The sequence below is a fragment of the Pristis pectinata genome, chromosome 10 (assembly GCF_009764475.1).
Source record: "Pristis pectinata isolate sPriPec2 chromosome 10, sPriPec2.1.pri, whole genome shotgun sequence".
In the NCBI taxonomy this organism is placed as follows: Eukaryota; Metazoa; Chordata; class Chondrichthyes; order Rhinopristiformes; family Pristidae; genus Pristis; species Pristis pectinata.
In genome coordinates, this window is record NC_067414.1 from 96,095,094 (window position 1) to 96,116,008 (window position 20,915).

The 20,915-nt window shown below is 53.5% G+C and overlaps 1 protein-coding gene across 2 annotated transcripts in view; it reads left to right on the forward strand.

Moving 5' to 3' along the window:
• The window catches only part of coq8aa (coenzyme Q8A, genome duplicate a), a 48,318-nt gene extending 28,235 nt beyond the window's left edge, over positions 1-20,083 (forward strand). The window contains exons 6-15 of one of the 2 annotated variants that reach the window (XM_052024598.1): positions 5,146-5,268; positions 13,179-13,264; positions 13,911-14,051; positions 14,572-14,653; positions 15,836-15,929; positions 17,245-17,386; positions 18,161-18,268; positions 18,445-18,510; positions 18,729-18,815; positions 19,390-20,082. In XM_052024598.1, coding sequence (XP_051880558.1) covers positions 5,146-5,268; positions 13,179-13,264; positions 13,911-14,051; positions 14,572-14,653; positions 15,836-15,929; positions 17,245-17,386; positions 18,161-18,268; positions 18,445-18,510; positions 18,729-18,815; positions 19,390-19,689 — 1,229 coding nt within the window. In that variant the 3' untranslated portion in view covers positions 19,690-20,082. Of the gene's footprint in view, positions 1-5,145; positions 5,269-13,178; positions 13,265-13,910; positions 14,052-14,571; positions 14,654-15,835; positions 15,930-17,244; positions 17,387-18,160; positions 18,269-18,444; positions 18,511-18,728; positions 18,816-19,389 lie in introns of both variants that reach the window. The other variant, XM_052024599.1, reaches the window with a different exon arrangement.
• The last annotated feature ends 832 nt before the right edge of the window (positions 20,084-20,915 follow it).

The following is a 20,915-nucleotide window of genomic DNA, read 5'->3' on the forward strand; positions in this document are numbered from 1 at the left end:
TCTCGCTCTCGCTCAGGTGCTGTCTGTGTGGAGTTTGCATGTTCTCCCTGTGACTAGGTTTCCTCCGGGTGTTCCGGTTTCCTTTCACATCCCAAAGATGTGGGGTTGTCAGGATAACTCGCCACTGTACCTTGCCCCTAGTGTGCAGATGAATCGTAGAATCTGGGGCTGGTGGGGGTTGATGAGAATATGGGGAGAATTGCAAAGAAAATGGGATTAATGTAAATAAGTGGTTGATGGCTGGTATGGACTCGACGGGCTGAAGGGCCTGTTCCTGTGCTATAAGAGCTTTCTATAGGAGCAATGCTCACTTTGTTAATTTTTCCAATATCTATAGAAACTTATTTTGCTATCTGCTTTTATTTCTGGCTAGTTTTAGATCATATTTTTCCTTCCTTATCAATCTTTTAGACCTTCATTTTACTAGTTCTCCGTAGCTAGCTCTGTTTACCCATCATCCTAATTGCCCTTACTTTAATATCTTGCACCCATTCTTCCCTCCTCCAAACTGAATGCAAAATTCAACTATGTTATGATCGCTATTGCCTTGGGGCACCTTCATGATGGATCATTAATTAATCTTGCCTCATTGTACAATATCCAATCAGTACAGCTTGCTGTCTAGTTGCCTCCAGAATGTGCTGTACCAAGAAACCATCCTGAAAACCTTGTACGAACACCTCACCTAGGCTGTTTTTCCTTCAGTCTAAATATGGATTAAAATCTCTTTTTATTATCGCAGTATCTTTCTGACAAATGTCCACACAGACTGCAGCCATTGTATTTGTGCGGACAGGGCGTGCTTAATTTTGCTTTTAATCTACATGAGTTTCTGAATGGTGACAAGACATGGCAAGCTTTGGAAGAACCTGGTTGCAGGTTGGGGTGGATGGGAGGGAGGAGGAGGGTGGGGGGGCTGGAGAGTGAGGTATTGTTCCCAGTAATGTCTCCCCCTTGAGGGGGTGGGGAGTGAGGGCCGGGGTTGGGGTGGAGTGTTGTTAGTGGTGTCTCACCTCTAAGAGGGGGAGTGAGGGTGGAGTTTGGAGTGGGAGGTATTGTTGTTTGTAGTGTCCCAGTGTTGGGAGGGTGGGGGTTGTCGTGTTGCTGGAGGTGTCTTGCCCTTGGGAGGCACAGTGAGGACAAAGGTGGGTGTTGGAGTGTGGCTAGTAGTGTTTCGCCCTTGGAAGGGGAAGCGTGCTTGGTGTACCTCCAAGGTGACTTTGTTGTAATCTCCTCGGGCGAGCTGCCAGCTGATTGCCTTTTGCACACAGCTGTCTGAACTCCATGGTGTCCCAGAGTCAGAGCTGCCGTCATTTTGTTATTTACGGGGAAACGACGTTCCCGTATGTGCCATTTAGAATTCCCGGCAACAACTTTTTTCAGACGGCCTGCAGGGTCAGATTCTTCAAATGTTGTAACAAATGGAGTCAGTAAATATTTTCATCACTGGAGTCAGACTGACAGTGCCTTACAGGCACCCGGCAGTGATCTACAGTCACTGATACACAGGTTGTTTGTGAGCAGGGCAGGACAACTCTCCCTTTGACGTCCCAATGTCCTGTCACCTCTTCACGTCTCCGAGCTTTGGTCAGGGGTTAGTTTGCATTTCAGTCTAGTCTCTTTCTTTATTCCTTCATTTTATCGCCCATTCTTCTCTTTCTCTCCTCCCCCCAACCCCGTACTGAGAGGTTTGCGAGGCCATGCTGAGCCAACCACACAGGGAGGGGTCTGCAGTAGTGGATAAGGATCTTCCCAAGGATATGAATGAATTAGCTTTTTTTAAACCACAATTGTCACCATTACTGGGATGAGAATTTACTTGTGGTTCAAAATATATTCAATGGACGGAATTGAAATTTCCAGCTGGTTTGTGGGATTGTTGTAGCTTTTATATTTTTTGAGTTGTTCCCACGAGTGCTGGGGAGAGTTGGGTCTGGAGCGGTTTTCTTCGGTTTTGACTGAACCCACTGAGCCTGCCAGCAGGTTTCTCACTGTACCTCTTACCTCGCCCTGCTTGTGTGCACGCCCATCCATGGGATGTGAGTCGCCTTTTCCTGGCAGCTGTGACCCTCCCCACCTGCACCAGCCCCACGGCCCAGCTCAGTGTTAAGCCGGGACTCAGTGAGGGAGGAAGGTTCAATCTCTGGCACCTGTTGCATTCTGAAGCAGCCGGAACATGTTGTCCTCTGTTTGTGTGTTTATAGATGCCCAGAATGGTGGAGCCGGCTGGCCATCTGAATATCTGCCAGACTGATCCAAAATCTAACTTTGTGGTCCTTTTATTGCGACCTCCATCCCGTCTGCTGCCAGCTCTCCACCACCCCGCAGCCCCCCCCCCCCACCCCCCCAAACAGCCTCTTTCCCCTAGCCCTAGCCCCCTAGCCCCATGTTCTAGGGTGTGGCATCAGTGAAGTGGTGAACTTTGGCTGGTCCATAACTTCTGGAGTCAGAGTTACACAGCACAGGAAAAGGCCTTTCGGCCCAATTGGTCCGTGCTGACCAAGGGGCTCCATCCAAGCCAGTCCCATTTGCCAGAGTTTGGCCTATAACCTTGCAAACCTTTCCAATCCATGTACCTGTCCAACTGCCTTTTAAACGTTGTTATTGTACCTGCCTCAACCACTTCCTCTGGCAGCTCATTCCACAAGAAAAGTTCCTATTAAATCTCACCTTAAACCTATGCTCTCTAGTTCTTGATTCCCCAACCCTGGGAAAAAGACTGAGTGCATTCACCCTATCTATGCCCCTCATGATTTTATACCCTTCTATATGATCACCTCTCAGTCTCCTACACTCCAAGGAATAAATGCAGAGTGTCTAGTGCTTTTGTGCAGCCTGCAATTGTGAATCTCACACCAATGCAAAAACGCTCTCTTTTATACCTTTTCAGTCTTGTTCAGGAACTGCATGTCCTTACCGAGCTCCTGACCCCTAGCCCCATTGTTGTTTGTCTGCTGGGGCGATGTATCAGGGCAGCTGTGGCAGCAGCAGCTGGCGTATGTCCATAACAAGGGAATTCCACGTTCCTGACGGTTAACAATCCTTGGCATTCTCCATCTGCCATCGAGCAACACCTTCCCTCTTGTTTACCGGATTCCATCCAGTCCGCTGGTGGTTCCCTTCCCAGTGGCTGCTTTCTCATTTTGCGCCCATGCCTGTTCACCCCACAACCATATCCCGAGCCGTCTGCCCGTGGACCCTCGCCTGTTAGACTCTGACCAGCCCACCTGTCTAATGCTAAGGACTTCTCCAAAGACTGGCCAGCCTTCCCTCTCCTCTCCTTCCCACACACTGCTTCGGATACTTGTGCAGGGCAACTCTGACCTCTCTGTAAAATGAGTCTCTACCAGTTGCGCTGCTTTGAAGTTGATGGCTCCTCCTCACCCAGTTAGTCCCTGTTCACTTGGTTAAAATCCTTTAACTTCCATTAAACCTCTCCATATCCTCTCCACCAAAATTGTCCCAGGGCCTAAGAGTCAGTATCTATTTCCCAGGGTAGAAACGTCCAGTACTAGAGAGCGTAGCTTTGAGGTGAGAGGGGGAAAGTTTAGAGGATGTGCGGGACACAGTGGTGGTGGAAGATGATGCAAGAGTGGTATTCAAGAGGCTGTTAGACAGACACATGAATGTGAGGGGATGGAGGGATGTGGATCACGTGCAGGCAGATGGGATTCGTTTAATTTGGCATCACGGTCAGGAGGGGAATCGTGGGCCGAAGGGCCTGTTCCTGTGCTGTACCGTTCTGTGTTCCATCTCACGCTTTCCATATGTAGCTTACTTCAGGACAGGTCACAACATCACAAGACAAAGGAGCAGAAGTAGGCCATTCGGCCCATCGAGTCTGCTCTGCCACTTCACCATGAGCTAAACTATTCTCCCATCGAGCCCCAATGCCCGGCCTTTTCCTCGTATCCCTTCATACCCTGACTAATTAGATACCTATCAATCTCTGCCTTAAACACCCCCAATGATCGGGCCACCACAGCTGTGCGTGGCAACGAATTCCATAAGTACATGACTCTCTGGCTAAAGAAATTTCTCCTTATCTCTGTTGTAAATGGGTACTCCCTAATTCTAAGACTGTGCTCTCTGGTCCTGGACTCACCCACCAAGGGAAACAGCTTAGCCACATCTACTCTGTCCAGTCCTTTCAACATTCAAAATGTTTCTGAGGTCCCCTCTCATTCTTCTGTACTCCAGTGAGTACAGTCCAAGAGCCGACAAACGCTCCTCGTATGTGAGCCCTTTCATTCCGGGAATCATCCTTGTAAATCTTCCCTGAACTCTCACAGGATTCAGTGTCCAGACATCTATTCTTTGTGTTAATTCTAATTCTACTTTATTCCAGTTGTAATTTAATCATGTGAAGATAAGAAATGTGTAATTAAGGTGTGTTTGTCGTCTTGGTGAAATCCTGACCCTGAGGAAGTAGGGTTAATGTAGGAAAGAGGCAGCGAGGTAAAAGGTCAGCCATTGAATGGCACAGCAGGTGTAAAGGAATGAATGGCCTCCTCCTATCCCTGACTCACCGTTGCCCAAAATAACAAACCAATGAGTTTATTGTCGAGCCGAGTCAACAACAGGTTAACAACCGAGGCCTTTCCCTCTCAGCAGAACGAAGGATTAGTGTGGATCCCAGGCCGGGAGGGAGATTGGGAGTGGGAATGCTTCATGGGAATGGAGGGGGTTTGGGGAAGGGCAGCAAAACTGTTGGGATACAGGGCAAGTGCTTCTGAGTGTTTCTGACACGAGGAAGGGAGGACAGAAGAGTGAGAGGTGGGGGTAGCTGAAAGGAAAGGGCAGGGGGGAGGGGAGAAAGGGCAGGGGGGAGATTTCCATGACCCCTGGCCCGTCACACTGAGAGGGCAGTGGGTAGCCCCAGTCCCCCTTCACCAGGTCTGCAGGCACCGAGTCCTGCACCATGTCCCTTGTTCTGCTCTGACTGTGAAGCTGGGTGTTCCTGAGTGTTTGGCTGCCTTGTCTTGAACTTGCAATAAGCAATCTGCTGGAGGAACTCCTTGTGCTCGACCCACTGAGTTCCTCCAGGGGACTGTGTGTTGCTCCAGATTCCAGCATCTGCTGTCTCCTGTGCCTCCATCTCTTGGACCTGCTTGATTTGACGAGCTGTGCCTCTTGTGCCCAAAGGTGGGAAAGCCATGATGGACGGAAGCCCCTTCCTCTCGGAGGCGAACGCCGAAAGGATCGTGAATACTCTCTGCAAGGTGCGGGGTGCTGCTCTCAAAATGGGCCAGATGCTGAGCATTCAAGGTAAGAGGTGCTGGCTCAGCTCCCTCCCTTCAGCCAACCCCACACCACTTCTGTCTCGCGCGTACTGGATTGGAGGGACTGCATCACACTCGATGCAAGAGACCAGCGCTCTGTGTCAGCTCATTGTGTCGGCTCGCATCACTCCCAGCCTCAGTCACGGACCCCGAGCTTTCAGTCCAACGCTGAGGGGGCCTGTAGGTGGGATATTAAACTTGGGTCCCTGCTATCTGGTGAGGTGTTGTAAGGAAGACCATGGAAACCTTTCCCACTCTCTGGGCTAAGGAACATCTGAACAGAGTGAATGTTTACATTGTGTTGATGTTTGTGGGGGCTTGCTGTGTGCAAACTGGTTGTGGTGTTCCCTACAGTGACCACACTATGATGGTACATCGCTGACTGTGAAGCTGCCTCAGCCTTGTGCCTGTATGGTGCAGCTGGAGGTTGCCTGTATTTGTACCACCAGGGGTTGTCCTGTCTCCAGCAACGCAGGTCTTGCTGGAGGAGCTTGGGTCCATGGGCTGTGTCCGGGATTACCACTGCAATATCGAGACCCTGCGAGAGAATGCAGTTAAACGTTGGGGTTGGTGATTTCCCCAAGGAGTTTGCAGAGCGTCTGGGTGAGCACAGGCCAGCTCCATGGGCCTGTCCCACCAGTTAAATCATAGCATCGTACATCTGGTCCATGCTGACTGTGATGCCCATCTGCACCATCCTATGCGCCTGCATGAGCCTTCTGTGCCTTTTCTATCCGAGTACCTGTCCAAATGTCTTTTAAACAGTGTAATAGTGTCTGCCTCCACCACCACCTCGGGCAGCTCGTTCTGTCTACCCACACCACCTCGGGCAGCTCGTTCTGTCGACCCACCACCCTCTGTGTGGGAAAAACCTGCCCCTCAGGTCTCCTTTAAATTTCTTCCCTCACACTTTAAACCTGTGCCCTCTGGTTTTAGGCTCCCCTGCCTAAAGATTCTGACCCTATCTATGCCCCTCATAATTCGGTAAACCTTTATAAGGTCACCCCTCAGGCTTCTGTTTCAATGAGAACAAACCCAGCCTGTCCAATCTCTCCTTGTAACTACAGCCCTCCATTCCAGGCAGTGTCCTGGTGAATCTCTGCACTCTCTCTACTCCTACCCCATCTGTCCTGTGGTGCCGTTCCCCTCCCATTTCACTGCCACTGTTGCCATGCCCTGTAAACCATTTCATTTGCTGCTGAAACAGTCATTGTATCCACACATCTCTTGGAGGTGACTCAATCCAGCCTTATCAGAGACCTGATAAGGGGGCAGCACTTAAAACATGCAATCCAATTATCTTCTATGCAGTAAACAACCAAAGTAAAACGATCGCATTAGCTTGTTAGACTTGGGTGAGCCTGTACTTGACTGTGAAATGGTCCGGGAGGGTGAACTTGGGGAATGGGTGTGGTGTGGGAGGGGAAACTTTGATCACAACATTAATTTACGACCAGCTCTAAATGTCACAGTCTGATATTCCCCTTCCAAATCTCCCTGTTTATCTGCACTTATCAAAGGACCAGTTAACCCCCTATGTTCCAGTGAGATCACTGCAGTGGAACTGTGTTGTGTTGTGTTGTGCTGTGCTGCTTCTCTGCTCCTTTGATTCGGAAGCACGTCCTCTATCCTCCGTACGCTTGGACTGTGCGCCGCTAAAGTGAGCTAGGATCACCGAACCAAATGCCCTGTAGAAAAATTACACAGCAGAATCCCACTATAAGCAGAGAGCCATAGAGTGAACACTTCTAAGGTCTAAGGTAATCCTACCCCCCACTCCCCCCATTAAGTCAAAGGAAACAATTGGAAGAGAGGATTGCAGATTTTAACACTTGGTGTTGCTGAGCAGGGAACCAGGTCGGCAAGCACAGGGTACTGTAATATTTGTACGAGGTGCGTTAGCAATGAGCCTCAGCATGGCGATGCCTGTAAACGGGGAGGCACACAGGATGAAGTTTAATGCCAAGTGTTAATGTTTTGGTGGGAAGGAGGGAGGGAAGGAAATGGGAACTAAATCATTCAATGTCGCAGAGACCAGGGATAGTGGGGGAGCTGAGGGGCACAAATCCTTCAAGATGTCAGGCCAGGGTTGCTGACAACTGCCTGAGGGATCCTCTTGCCAAAGCAGGGAATTGTGAACACTGTAAGGTGCAGGGTGCTGCTCTCAAACTGGGCCGGGAGTTTGGTGTTCGAGGTAAGAGGCACTGGCTTGGCTCTCTCCACACAACCCCACCACCCTGGGCAGCATGTACTGGATGTGAGGAGCAGAGTGCGGTAAGGAGCCAGTACTCAAGTGTAGGGCTCGTTGTGTCAGCTTGCGTTACTCCATGGCCTCAGTCACAGGACTGAAGCTCTGTTCAGTGCTGAGGGAGTCTGTATGATCATGGGAACATTCAGCCCAGGTGTGTGCTCCCAGCGAAGATCCCAACATTGTGTTGGAGTATTGTGTTCAGTTCTGGTTGCCTCATTATAGGAAGGATGTGGAAGCTTTAGAGAGGGTGCAGAGGAGATTTACCAGGATGCTTCTTGGATTGGAGAGCATGTCTTATGAGGATAGGTTGAGTGAGCTAGGGCTTTTCTCCTTGGAGAGGAGGAGGATGAGAGGTGACTTGATAGAGGTGTACAAGGTGATAAGAGGCACAGATCGAGTGGACAGTCAGAGACTTTCTCCCAGGGCAACAATGGCTCACACGAGGGGACATAATTTTAAGGTGATTGGAGGAAGGTATAAGGGGGATGTCAGGGGTAAGTTTTTTACACAGAGAGTGGTGGGTGCGTGGAAGGCACTGCCGGCAGAGGTTGTGGAGGCAGATACATTAGGGACATTTAAGAGACTCTTAGACACATGAATGATAGAAAAATAGGGGGCTATGTGGGAGGGAAGGGTTAGATAGATCTTAGAGCAGGATGAAATGTCGGCACAACATTGTGGGCCGAAGGGCCTGTACTGTGCTGTAGTGTTCCGTGTTCACTCCTGGCACTGCTTTCTTGGAGGCTGTGTGTTACTGGAGTGGCAATAGGAATCCCGGCTTTGTGGTGAGACCAGGGATCTGGGTCCCTCTCTCGGAGTGGAGAGGGGTGGAAGTTCTGAGTCGGGACGAGGGACAGAGTTTTGGTAACCTTAGGGCACAGATCTAATGCAATCAACAAAAGGAGGGTGTTGTGAGGGCTTTTTCTTAATTAACCTCTCGTGTTCCAGTATTGAGTCTATTGCAGTGGAATTATATGCTTGTGTTCTGTTGGCTTCGGAATGCACCGGGAGAAAGGTCAGGATGCAGGTCTGCAGGCAGTGAGGAGGGGGAATTCCCAGGGCTGTGCGGGGGCAAGGGGGAGTGAAGCCATCTGAAGAGAAATGGCACTGGGCCACTCGTCTGTCCATTGCCGATGCTGGAGGTGGTTACCTTTGGAAGAGGGGTGAGCAGGGAACTGGCTGCGATCGTGGATCCCCGGGCGCTCTGCACCTGGTTCCTGATTCAGTGTGGTTGACCACTGTGGTGGTTGGAGAGGGTGCAGGGGGAAGGTGCTGGTGCCTCTCTGCTGACTGTTACCCCCTGTAAATGAGAGAGCCATGTCAGGGGGGATTTTCACTGCACCTTCCCAATCCCACCTATACTTGGTGAAATCGGGTGCTGGCCCTCGGCTAGTGCACCCGATTCTGGCTCAGGAGCAGTGGTGGGAGAGAGGCTGGGGGTCGTAGCCACAGAAATGTACAGCACAGGTGTGGGTCCCTGCAGCCCAGCTTGTCCACGCTGACCGTGATGTCTATCTACACTAGCCCCGTTTCCCTCCACATCGTTCCTATCCAAATCCAGGTCCTCCCTGGGTTACGGACGCCTGAATTATCAGCACCCCTGACACACGAGCAAGCGTTTGGCAGACCGGTGGGAGGGATGGGGATGGATTTGCTGGTTGCTGTGGGGCTGCAGGCATCTTCTTGCTGGGTGGGAATGGGGCATTCCCACGTGCCTGCTCTCCCCACTCAGCCCCACCCCCCCCTCCCCGAGCCGGTTGGAGCCGAGGAGAGCTGGTGGGGCATTCCAGCCTGCCTTCCCTCGCCCCCTCCCCGTGCCACAACAGTTGGGGGCCGAGGAGAGCTGGAGGCACTGAGCAGTCCCGCCCACCGAGTCAGTGAGGCCGGCCGGCGGCCACTCCTCTCGGTCCTGCTTGCTCTCCCATTACCGCTGGTTCTGTGATCCTCTCCCCGCACCACGTTTGTTCATTTCTGATTTGCGAGCAGCTCTGGTTACTAACGGTTCAGGGGAACAGAACCCTGTGGTAACCTGGGGACTTCCCCAGGCTCTCCAAATGCCTTTCAAATGCTGTAATCATACCTGCAGCTACCACTTCCTCTGGCAGCTCGTTCCATGTACCCACCGCCCGCTTGCCCCTCAGAACTCTAAGTTTTTCCCCTCTTACCTAAACCTGTGCCCTCCAGTTTCAGACTCCCCCGCCCGGGGGAAACTGTCTACCCTACCTCTGCCTCCACCAGGTCATCCCTGCATTCCAGTGAGAATAACCCACCCGAACCAATCTCCCCTTGTGAGGAAAGCCTTTCATTCCAGGCAACATCCTGATGAGTCTCTCGGGCAACAGTTTGCCGGAGGAATCCCAGTGGCATCTGTGGGTGGGGAAAGGAACTGTTGAAGTTTCGGCTCGAAATCCTGCACCAGGGCCGACAATTCCTCTCCCCCCACAGATGCTGCTTGACCTCCTGGGTTACTCCAGCAGATTTTGTTGCTGCAGATTCCAGCATCTGCAGTTCTTGAATCTCGCTCTCTCGCGCTCTCCATTGCTACCACATCCTTTCTATAGTGTGGCGACCAGAGCTGTACACAGGGCTCCAAGTGCAGCCTGAGCAACGTTTTGTACAGCTACATCGTGACCACCTAACTCTTTGGAGAGGAGGAGGATGAGAGGTGACTTGACAGAGGTGTACAAGATGATGAGAGGCATAGAACGAGTGGACAGTCAGACTTTTTCCCAGGGTGACGATGGCTAACACGAGGGGACATAATTTTAAGGTGATTGGAGGAAGGTATAAGGGGGATGTCAGGGGTAAGTTTTTTACACAGAGAGTGGTGGGTGTGTGGAACACACTGCTGGCAGAGGTTGTGGGGGCAGATACATTTGAGACATTTAAGAGACTCCTAGACACATGAATGATAGAGAAATGGGGGGCTATGTGGGAGGGAAAGGTTAGATAGATCTTAGAGCAGGATAAAATGTTGGCACAACATTGTGGGCCGAAGGGCCTGTAGTGTTCTGTGTTGTACTCAATATCTTGGCCCATGGCGAGTGCCTTCTTCACTACCCTGTCCACCTGCCTTGCCATTTTCGGGGAACTTGCATGCCAAGATCCCTCTGTACACCAGCACTCCTGAGGTTCTTGCTGTTGATTGTATGTGTCTTGTTAGTACATGCTGCCCCAAATAAAAGGAAAGGCAGGATCAGCTGGGACCTTTCTCCCTGAAACATAGGAGGCTAAGGTTTATGGGACATAAATGAGGGGAATAGACAGTCTTTTCCCCAGGGTAGGCGAGTCCAAAATGAGAGGGCATAGCTTTAAAGTGAGAGGGGAAAGATTTAAAATGGACCTGAGGGGCAACTTTTTTACAGAGGGAATTGGTTTATTCTTGTCACTTGTACCAAGGTACAGTGAAAAACTTGTCTTGCATACTGTTCGTACAGGTCAATTCATTACACCGTGCGTTGAGGTAGTACAGGGTAAAACAACAACAGAATGCAGAATAAAGTGTCACAGCTACAGGGAAGTGCAGTGCAGGTAGACAATAAGGCGCAAGGTCATAACAAGGTAGATTGTGAGGTCAAGAGTCCATCTTATCGTAAAAGGGAACCGTTCAATAGTCTTATCACTGTGGGATAGAAGCTGTCCTTGAGTCTGGTGGTATGTGCCCTCAGGCTCCTGTATCTTCTGCCCGATGGGAGAGGGGAGAAGAGAGAATGTCTGGGGTAGGTGAGGTCTTTGATTATGCTGGTTGCTTCACCAAGGCAGCGAGAAGTATAGACAGAGTCCATGGAGGGGAGGGGTTTCTGTGACGCGCTGGGCTGTGTCCACAACTCTCCGCAGTTTCTTGCGGTCCTGGGCAGAGCAGGGTGGTGGCTATGTGAAATGAGGAGGCAGAGGAAGTAGTCGAGGCAGGCACAATTACAACATTTAAAAGACATTCAGACAGTTAGATGGATAGGAAAAGTTTGGAGGGATGTGGGCCAAACATGGGTGATGGGACTAGCTCAGTCGGGCAACTTGTTGGCATGCACGAGATGGGCCAAAGGGCCTGTATCTGTGCTGTACAGCTCTATGACTCTAAAATGCATTACCTTACACTTGTCCGAATTAACTTCCATCTGCTCCGGCTACATTCTCATCCATGTACATGACAAACAATGATGGTCTCAGCACCGATCCCTGCGGCACTGAGGATCCATGAGGAAGGGGAGGACCCGTGAAGTGGGAGCAGGCAGCCTCTGATCCAGAGGAACAGGAGGGGAAGAGCAGCTCCCTTCCAACAAACCATCTGGGTTCCCTCTGTCCACTGGGTGAACCTGCGTCACTTTAACTGACCCTGTGGTTACTTCCCCATTTCTGCTGTAAACTGGTTTCTCAGACTGCTGTGCTTCAGTGCGAGCCGGCCATCAGTCCAGCAGCCTAGCAGACACGTGTGGAGAGGCAGGTGCCCTTGATGCAGCTCTCCCGGGACCTCGCCAGCAGCGAGGGATCAATTGTCCTGCTGCCGGCTGGCGATCCCACTTCCCACACCCCTTGCAGAGCCTGGAGCGGAAACGCTTGATGGAACACCAGCCTCACTTTTGGTGTGCTGACTTCCTTCTTTCAGTGTCAATAAAACGCTTGTGTTACCGGGTAATTTCTGCCCTGCTTGGGGGGTCTGGTGCGCAGTGCATGTCCCAAGGGGCACTCTGGGGGGGGGGAGGAGGTAGCTGATCTGGAAGAGGGAGGGGGAAGCTGAGGTCCTCGGATCTGGGGTGGGTTCCCGGCCCTCTCCAGGTTGCTCGGCTGTCCTGAGAGACCAGGGCGGACCTCTCCGGTTCCCCCCACTCCACTGAGGCCAAATGTCCTTCAGTTGTGAACTCTGAGCCTCCAGCTTAGGGTGAATAGATCCCACCACCCCCTCCCCTCTGCCCATCTATTTACCCCATCCCTCCCTCACCCTCACCCTCACCCCTCCTCCCCTACTCCATTCCTGTCCGTCTTCCCATTGGAAGCCCATCCCTGACTCTCCCACCGTGGTCCTTCTGCTCCACTCACCCTCGCCCTCCTCCCTACCCAGAGACTTGCCTCGCTAGCCTCCCTCTGAAACCCCACGCCCTCCTGTTGCAGCACTCCCCGCCCCCCCCACCTTCACACTCCACATTCTGTGCCCTCGGGTGTCCCTCCCTCTGGCCCACCTCGCTCGTGCTCTCTCTGGAGTGAAGTGAACCCCTTCCTCCCTGTGACCTGAGCTCTGGAACCTCGCTGAAATCCATCTCTGTGGGGTTTCCCTGCCTCTGCTGTGCCCTTCCCTGGGTGTTCCGACCAGGACTAACGCAGAGTCTGGTGTCAGCTCCCCTTCTACCTTCGCCGGGACACGGCCAACTGCGTCCTGCCGCCCGGCTCTGGAAAAAGACCGCGGTTGAGGACTTGTTCCCGGGACTGGGAGCGCGGAGCGATTCCGATTGTGATTCCGCAGCCCAGTGTTGGTGGCCACTGATGGAATCGCAGGAGCCTGTAAACGCACAGCAAGATCCCACACAGGAGGGTGATGGCGACTGGATATCAGGGTGGTTACTGGAGGGGTAAACGCGGGCCGGAGGGTGAGGGGCCTGCCCCCTCGCCGGTGGACGTCTGGTGTGGTAACTGTTTGCCCCTCCCTTCTGCAGACGACAGCTTCATCAACCCCCAGCTGCAGAAGATCTTCGAGCGGGTGCGGCAGAGTGCAGACTTCATGCCCAGCAAGCAGATGATGGTGAGGACGTCGGACCCCCAGCTCGTGTACCTGTCCCCCTCCCTCCGTCCAGCTCTGCCTACCCCATTCCCTGCCTACCCCCCAGCTCCCTGATCACCACCGTCAGACCCCTCCCCTCCTCTGTCCCGGCACCACTCACCACCACGTCCCTTCCCCTCCCTGCTCCATGTGCCCTTCCCCTCGCCCTCCCCCAACCCCCCCGCCCTCCACACACACCCCATCAGCGCCCCTCACTTCGTGGTGTCGCTCCTCCTTGCCTTTGCCCCCAGGGACCCTGCACCCTCCCCCTTGATCCTGCCTAACAGTTAATCCAGGTTGTGACCCCACCCCCCGATCCTCGACCCTGCTGTCTCTCTGGGTTCCTCACCACTCTCCCCCCCCCCCCCCCCCCCCCCACTGGCCATCTCCCCCTGCCCTTGCTGCTGCCACCAGGACCCCCACCATCTCTCCCTGCCCTCACTGCTGCCCCCTGGGACCCCCGCCATCTCCCCCCGCCCTCCGGGACCCCCACCATCTCTCCCTGCCCTCACTGCTGCCCCCCGGGACCCCCTGCCCTCTGGGACCCCCGCCGTCTCCCCCCCGCCCTCCGGGACCCCCACCATCTCTCCCTGCCCTCACCGCCCCCTCTGGGACCCTCTCCCCACAGAAGGTGCTGCTGAGTGACCTGGGCCCGGACTGGAGGGAGCGACTGCTGAGCTTTGAGGACCGTCCCTTCGCCGCTGCCTCCATCGGGCAGGTTCACCTGGGCACCCTCCGCGATGGCCGCCAGGTCGCCATGAAGATCCAGGTAGTCGGCCAGCCCCTGGTCACCTCCCTGTCCGCTGGGGGTGGTGGGGACCCCGGGGGAAAGGGTCCCCCATGTCAACTGTAATGATGGGCTGTGACTCCCCCTTTACGGGGAGTCTGTCCCACCTTGGGTCGGGGGGTGGTGGGGAGTGCTTGATGTTGGGGGGGGGGGGGGGGGAGGGTGAGGGGGGGTAATATCTGTCCTGCTGTGGGGACTGGTGTATCTGTCCCCTCCCGGCTGCATCACCTGTTGTTGCTGCCTCGGGGGAGGGGGTGGGGGGGGGGGTCAGGGTTTCGGGGGAGGGAGGGGGTTTGGGGGCAGTGTTTCGAGGGTTGGGGTCAGTGTTTTGGGAGGAGGGAGGGGAATCGGGGTTTCAGTGGGGGGATTGGGGTCAGTGTTTCTGAGGGGGGGGGTGTCAGTGTTTTGGGGAAGGGAGGGGGTTGGGGTTTTTGGGGGAGGGAGTGGAGTCGGGGTTTCCAGGGACCGGGTTGCGGATAACCGACCTTCCCTCTCTCTGCAGTATCCCGGGGTGGCCCAGAGCATCTCCAGTGACGTGGACAACCTGATCTCTGTCCTCAATATGAGCAATGCCCTGCCCGAGGGTGAGTGCTGGGTCCGCTCGTAGCCCCTCCCTCCCACCCTCCCCTCGTCTCCCCCCCACTCCCCATCCCGCCCTGTCCCCCTCCCCCTCATCTCCATGTCGCCCCATCCCCTCCCACCCTGTCGCTGCCACCCTTCCCTCATCTCCCCTCCCACCCCCTGCAGCTCAGCAACCCCGTCACCAGGCCAGGGAACACGTCCCAGTGGAGGGTGGCTCCACCCAGCTCTGACCCTGGGGGTGGGGGAGGAGATAAAGGCTCGGTTGGGTGGGTGGGGGGGGGGGTGGTGAGTGGGGAGCTAATCCGTAGTGGGGGCTCACAGTGAAGGTAGACAATGAGGTGCAAGGGCCACGCCGAGGTGGATTGTGAGGTCAAGAGTCCATCTTATCGTACTACGCAACCGTTCAATAGTCTTACAACAGCGGGATAGAAGCTGTCCCTGAGCCTGGTGGTACGTGCTTTCAGGCTTTTGTATCTTCAGCCTGATGGGAGGGGGGATGCTTGTTGGCTGCTTTACCGAGGCAGTGAGAAGTGTAGACAGAGTCCATGGAGGGGAGGCGGGGGTCCGTGATGTGCTGGGCTGGGTCCACAACTGTTTCTTGTGGTCCCGGGCAGAGCAGTTACCATACTAAGCTGTGATGCATCTGGATAGGATGCTTCCTACAGTGCATTGATTAAAAATTGGTGAGGGTCAAAGGGGACATGCTGAATTCCTTAGCCTCCTGAGGAAGTAGAGGCGCTGGTGAGCTTTCTTGGCCATGGCGTCGGGGTTGGAAGTGACAGGTCATCACACAGGCAGCAGTGCCGAATGAGCTCAGGGTGGTGGGGGAGTATCCTGGGAGAGGCTGGTCCAGGACAGGGGGGGGGGGGTGCGGTCCACTACTCGCTCTCCCTCCACCCCGCTGGCTCGGGGAGTGAGTGCAGAGTGCAGGCTGTCTCCAGAGGAAGACTGAGGGAGCGTCACACCACAGTGGGACATCAGAACACTTCCCTGTGCTCCTGTGCTGAGGGAGCAGCTCAACACCTCCTTCTCCTGGCCAGTGCTCACCCTGCACTGCCTTGTGCTGAGGGAATCCGTCCGTGCCCCTCCCCTTGGCCCGGGTCTCTTCCACCACCCCCCCCCCCCCCCCACTGTGTTTGTAGAGGCCGGACCTCAGGAAACCCGTCTCCTGCTGCCGTTCACAGGTCTCTTCCCCGAGCACATGATCGAGGTGATGAGCCGAGAGCTGGCGCTGGAGTGTGACTACGAGAGGGAGGCAGCCTGCTACAAGCAGTTCAGGTGTGTGGGGGAGATGGGATGTGGTCACGGACTCACACAGCACAGAAACAGGCCCTTTGGCCCATCCAGTCCATGCTGACCAAGATGCCCATCAAAGCTTGTCCCATTTGACCCATATCCCTCTAAACCTTTCCTGTCCATGTACTTGTTGAAGTACCTTTTAAATGTTGTTAACGTAGCTCATTTCCTATACTGACCACCCTCTGGATGAAAAAGTTGCCCCTCAGATTCCTATTAAATCTTTCCCCTTAAACCTGTGCCCTCTAGTTCTTGATTCCCCAACCCTGGGAAAAAGACTGAGTGCATTCACCCTCTCTGTGCCCCTCATGGTTTTATGCACCTCTATAAGGTCACCCCTCATTCTCTTTTGCTCTGAGGAATAAGGTCCCAGCCTGCTCAACCTCTCTCCATAACTTGGGCTGTTGAGTCCCAACAACATCCTTGCAGCCCTGCTGGGAGCCAATCCAACACCCCTCCCCAAAGGGGCTTCACGTGGGTGGAGGGGCGGGGTGGATGGATGGGCCTTGTGTGGCCTCCACCACCAGCGCACCGCTCTGCAGCTGCAGCCTGTACCTCCTGATGTTTGCTGCCTGCCCCCGTGTTAGGTCAGGCCCTGCCCTCCAGCTGTGGCCCGCTGTTTACCCCATGGGGCTGAAGTTACCTGACTGAAGCAGGAGCTGTGCCAGCTCTGCACCTCTGCTTTCTCACCTTGAGTCACCTCATCCTGCTGCCAAAGGATATTTTGGGGATCCCAGCGAAGGTGCAGGGTGCTTATCTAAAGCCCGCGTGGGTTTTGGTGTTTACGGGGTCCCCAGCAGTGTGTTAAGGAGTATTTTAGTGTTGTCTGGAATACTCTGCCCTTTGATTCCCTCCTGTGATCTGCCCTGTGCCCATTCCTGTTTAGTGGTTGTTGACATTCCCTTCCATGTCAGAGCCCTGCGCACTCTGTACCGCTGTAATCTCCAACCCTGCACCCTCTGAGATCTGTGCCCTCCCTCCCCCCATCTCACTCTGCAGTTGAACTGCTGCACACTGCCTTAACTTCTGGTTATCACACTGCCGAGCTGTGGAACTCTCCCTCCGAACCTTCTCCTTCAGTACGTTCTGGGAAACCACCTCCTGTGACCAAGGGTTGGCCATGGCTCCCAGAACCTGCAGAGAATGGCAGTGCCACTAATCAGACAGCATGGTCCCTCCTGTCACTCTGTGTACCAGTCGGGTACCCTGCGTCTGTGGTGTTGATGGGTATGTCGGGGGGCAATGTCCTGCTGTTAACCTGCTCACTTCCTGCCCCCCCCCCCCAACACCCCCGCAGGGAGCTGGTGAAAGATGACCCTTTCTTCTACGTGCCGCCTGTGATCGACTATCTCAGCAGCAAGCACATCCTTACCACCGAGCTGGTGCCAGGCTTCCCGCTCGACAAGGCAGAGCAGCTGAGCCAAGATGTCCGGAACCAGGTGATGTGGGGCCCTCTAACCTCGTCGTTCACCTGCCCCAGGTGTGGGCTGGGACAAGGTGGGGCAGAGGGGGGTCACCTTCCTGTCAGGTGCCTGGGAAATTGGTAAATTATTGTCACATGTACCGAGGTTCAGTGAAAAACGTTGTTCTGCGTGTCACCCATACACATCATTTCATCACATCAGTGCATCGAGGCAGTACAAGGGAAAAGCAGTAACAGAATGCAGAATAAAGTGTTCCAGCTACAGAGAGAGTGCAGTGCAATAAGGTGCAAGACCATGACGAGGTAGATTGTGAGGTCAAGAGTCCATCTTATCATATAAGAGATCCGTTCAGTAATTGTATAACAGCGGGATAGAAGCTGTCCTTGAGCCTGGTGGTACATGCCTTTGTATCTTCTGCCCGATTTGGGGGTGGGGGGGGGGTAAAGAGAGAATGTCTGGGGTGGGGCGGGGTCTTTGTCTATGCTTCTCACTGCCTCAGGGAAAGCAGCCAACATAATCAGAGTCCATGGTGGGGAGGGTAGTTTCTGTGATGGGAAAGGTTCCCAGGAATTATCAGGAAGGAGTTTGTGATATCCTGGCCAAGGCTGATCCCTCACTGCGCAATCGTCTGGTGGCTGTTGGTGGGACCTTGCCTGCAAGTGAGGAACACGAGACTCCTTCCCTGTCCCTAAGGCGCAGCAGTCTGGGGCCGGTGCTCTGTGCAGAGTGACGGGGAGACATCAGTTGGTTGAGTTAGGACCTAATATTTTCCTTCCCACTCTGTTCCAGATCAGCGAGAATATCCTGAGGCTGTGCCTGAGGGAACTCTTTGAGTTCTGCTTCATGCAGACCGACCCCAACTGGTCCAACTTCTTCTATAATCCAGACACTGGCAAGGTGGGACGAGGGCCAGAGGGTGGTGGTGTGGGGTGCGGGGGTGCTCGAGAACCTGGTGATGGGAAGGGGAGAGTTTTGCTCTAAGGTTGCAGCTGGAGATTCCTACTGGTTCTCTCCTCCAGTTTGATGGTTCTCTTTCTCCTTTTTCTCTCTCTCTCCCTCCGAAACCCTGCCAGGTGGCCTTGTTGGATTTTGGAGCCACACGATCATTTGAGGAAGATTTCACTGACACCTACATCGAGGTGAGGCTGACCTGTGACACCCAGCTGTTGGGGTGGGTGGACGTTGGGAGTTTATGTCAGGTGGGGAGCAGTTCGTGCCTTCCTCTCCCTCCTGGTCTGTGTGGTAAACACAGGACACTACTGGTCATGTGCTGTGGGATGCAAGAGGCTCCCGGTCCTGTGTATGTGCATCTTCCTGTTCCTTCTGCTCTGTTTAAACCCTGTTATTGTTTGGACAGATCGTGCGTGCTGCAGCCAACGGTGACAGGGAGAAGGTGCTGAGCAAGTCCATCGAACTGAAGTTCCTCACTGGGTACGAGACAAAGGTGGGTGAAGTTTTGAGATGTCCGTGAGGGAGCAGGACCCTGTCTCGGCATGTTCACACCCCTGCTCTCCCCACCCCCTCCATCTCCACCCTACCCTGGGGGTTATCTGTGGTGCCCAAGTTCCACCAGTAATAAACCAACCAGGCTGCCGAACCAGTTCCCGTTCGTACACTTGCATCGATGCAGTGAGTGAGGACGACTCTAGAAAAACCTCAATCTTTTCCCCATGGTAGGGGGATTGAAAACAAAAGGACATACGTTTATGGTGAGAGGGATGTTTCTGTTTTACCCAGAGGCTGGTTGGGATCTGGAACTTGCTGCAGGGGAGATGGGGGAGTCTGATACAATCACCACATTCAAGAGGCATTTAGACAGACATGGAAACAGGCAAGGCATGGAAGGATACTGCCCTAATGTGGGCAAGTGGGATTAGTGTAGACAGGCAAAAAGGTCAGCATGTGTTTGGTGGGCCGAAGGGCCTGTTTCTGTGCTGTCCAGCTCCATGACTTGATAGTTGTTTGTGTAGGACAGGAGGTGACACAAACTCTAACCGAGTGACCCTCTCTCATTTGAGGTTATGCAACAAGCCCACGTTGATGCTGTGATGATCCTGGGAGAAGCGTTCTCATCGGTGGAACCGTTCAACTTTGGCAGTCAGGACACCACCAAGAGAATCCACAGCCTGATCCCCATCATGTTGCGACACAGACTGATCCCACCTCCAGAGGAGACTTACTCTCTGCACCGTAAGATGGCCGGCTCCTTCCTCATCTGCAGCAAGCTCAATGCACATATCTCCTGCAAGCACTTGTTTGAAGAAGCCTACCAGAGATACTGGAGCAGGAAGTCCAAACCAGGAGCTACCGGCCCCTAACCAGGAAAGCCTGGTTAGATATAGGAGCGGTGAAGAGGGAGGCACAGAGGGTCTGAGATAATGCCGATGAACTCACCACCTTACTGTGTTACCTGTTTTTATACAAAAAATTCCTCACTTCCTGTTCAAAGGCATAGTGGACTTGAATGGACACCAGGGATTGCACTAACCAAGTGAGTGTGGTCTTGACAGCAAACACCAGTGAGGGGAAGGCTTACATTTCCCCCTACGGAGGGGCATTTGAGAGATTTTTACTGTTGATTTAAGTAAAATAATCTGAGATTTGTACGTGGAAAATAATGAACTTTTGAAATAACCTTAGATGTGATCATTGGCCAGTTTTGTATACCTGTCACAGTTGATTCAATTAAAGAAGTCATGCCTGTGAACTGGTGTCATCTTCTTCAAGTGGGGAGCCTGGCACTGTGTCTGGGTGGATCTTCCCTTCCTGTTCGCACTTGAGCTCGTGGACATGGACAAACCGGAACCTGCAGGTCATCCAGGAGATCACCAGGGCACTCCGAGCTCATCCTATCGGAGAGATCCCTTTGCCTTAATCAACTCCTCTCCCATCCCCTCCGCAACTTAGAAGTGACTTGTTCCCCTCTCTCCCAGTTCCAATGAAAGGCCTTCAGCATGAAACACTAGCTGTTTCTCCCTCTCCACAGATGCTACCTGATGTTTCCAGCATTTTTGTTTTCACCCTGCTTCAACCTTCAGAGCAGCTCTCCATAGTTCACTGTTTGTTAATCAGCAAGAGACTGGACAGCACTGATGTTCAAAGGGGCCTGGTGGTCCTCGCAGGTAAATCACAAAGCCAACATGCTGTGCAGCAAGTGATTAGAAAGGCAGTTGGTACATTGGCTTTTATTAAAATGAAGGAATTGGAGTAGGGATATCTTACTGCATTTCTATCTTGTCCCTTGGGCAGTTCCTGAGGATCGAGACTTCCAGACACTTGCTACACCCGGACAGTAGTTTGTAATTGGGAAGTTCCCCCATCTGTTCAAGGAATAGCACTCGCTGTACCCCACAGCAGAGGTGTCTAAAACCAGAGGGCCATACTTGTGGGGAGGGTAGAGAGAGCGAGAAGAGGTTTAGAGGGGATTAGAGCAAGAAAAATTTTACGCAGAGGGTGGTTGCAATCAAGAACATAGTGCCTGCAGGGGTGCTGGAGGTATGGACTCTCACAACACTTCCATGGTATTTCAAGTCTGAGCACTTGA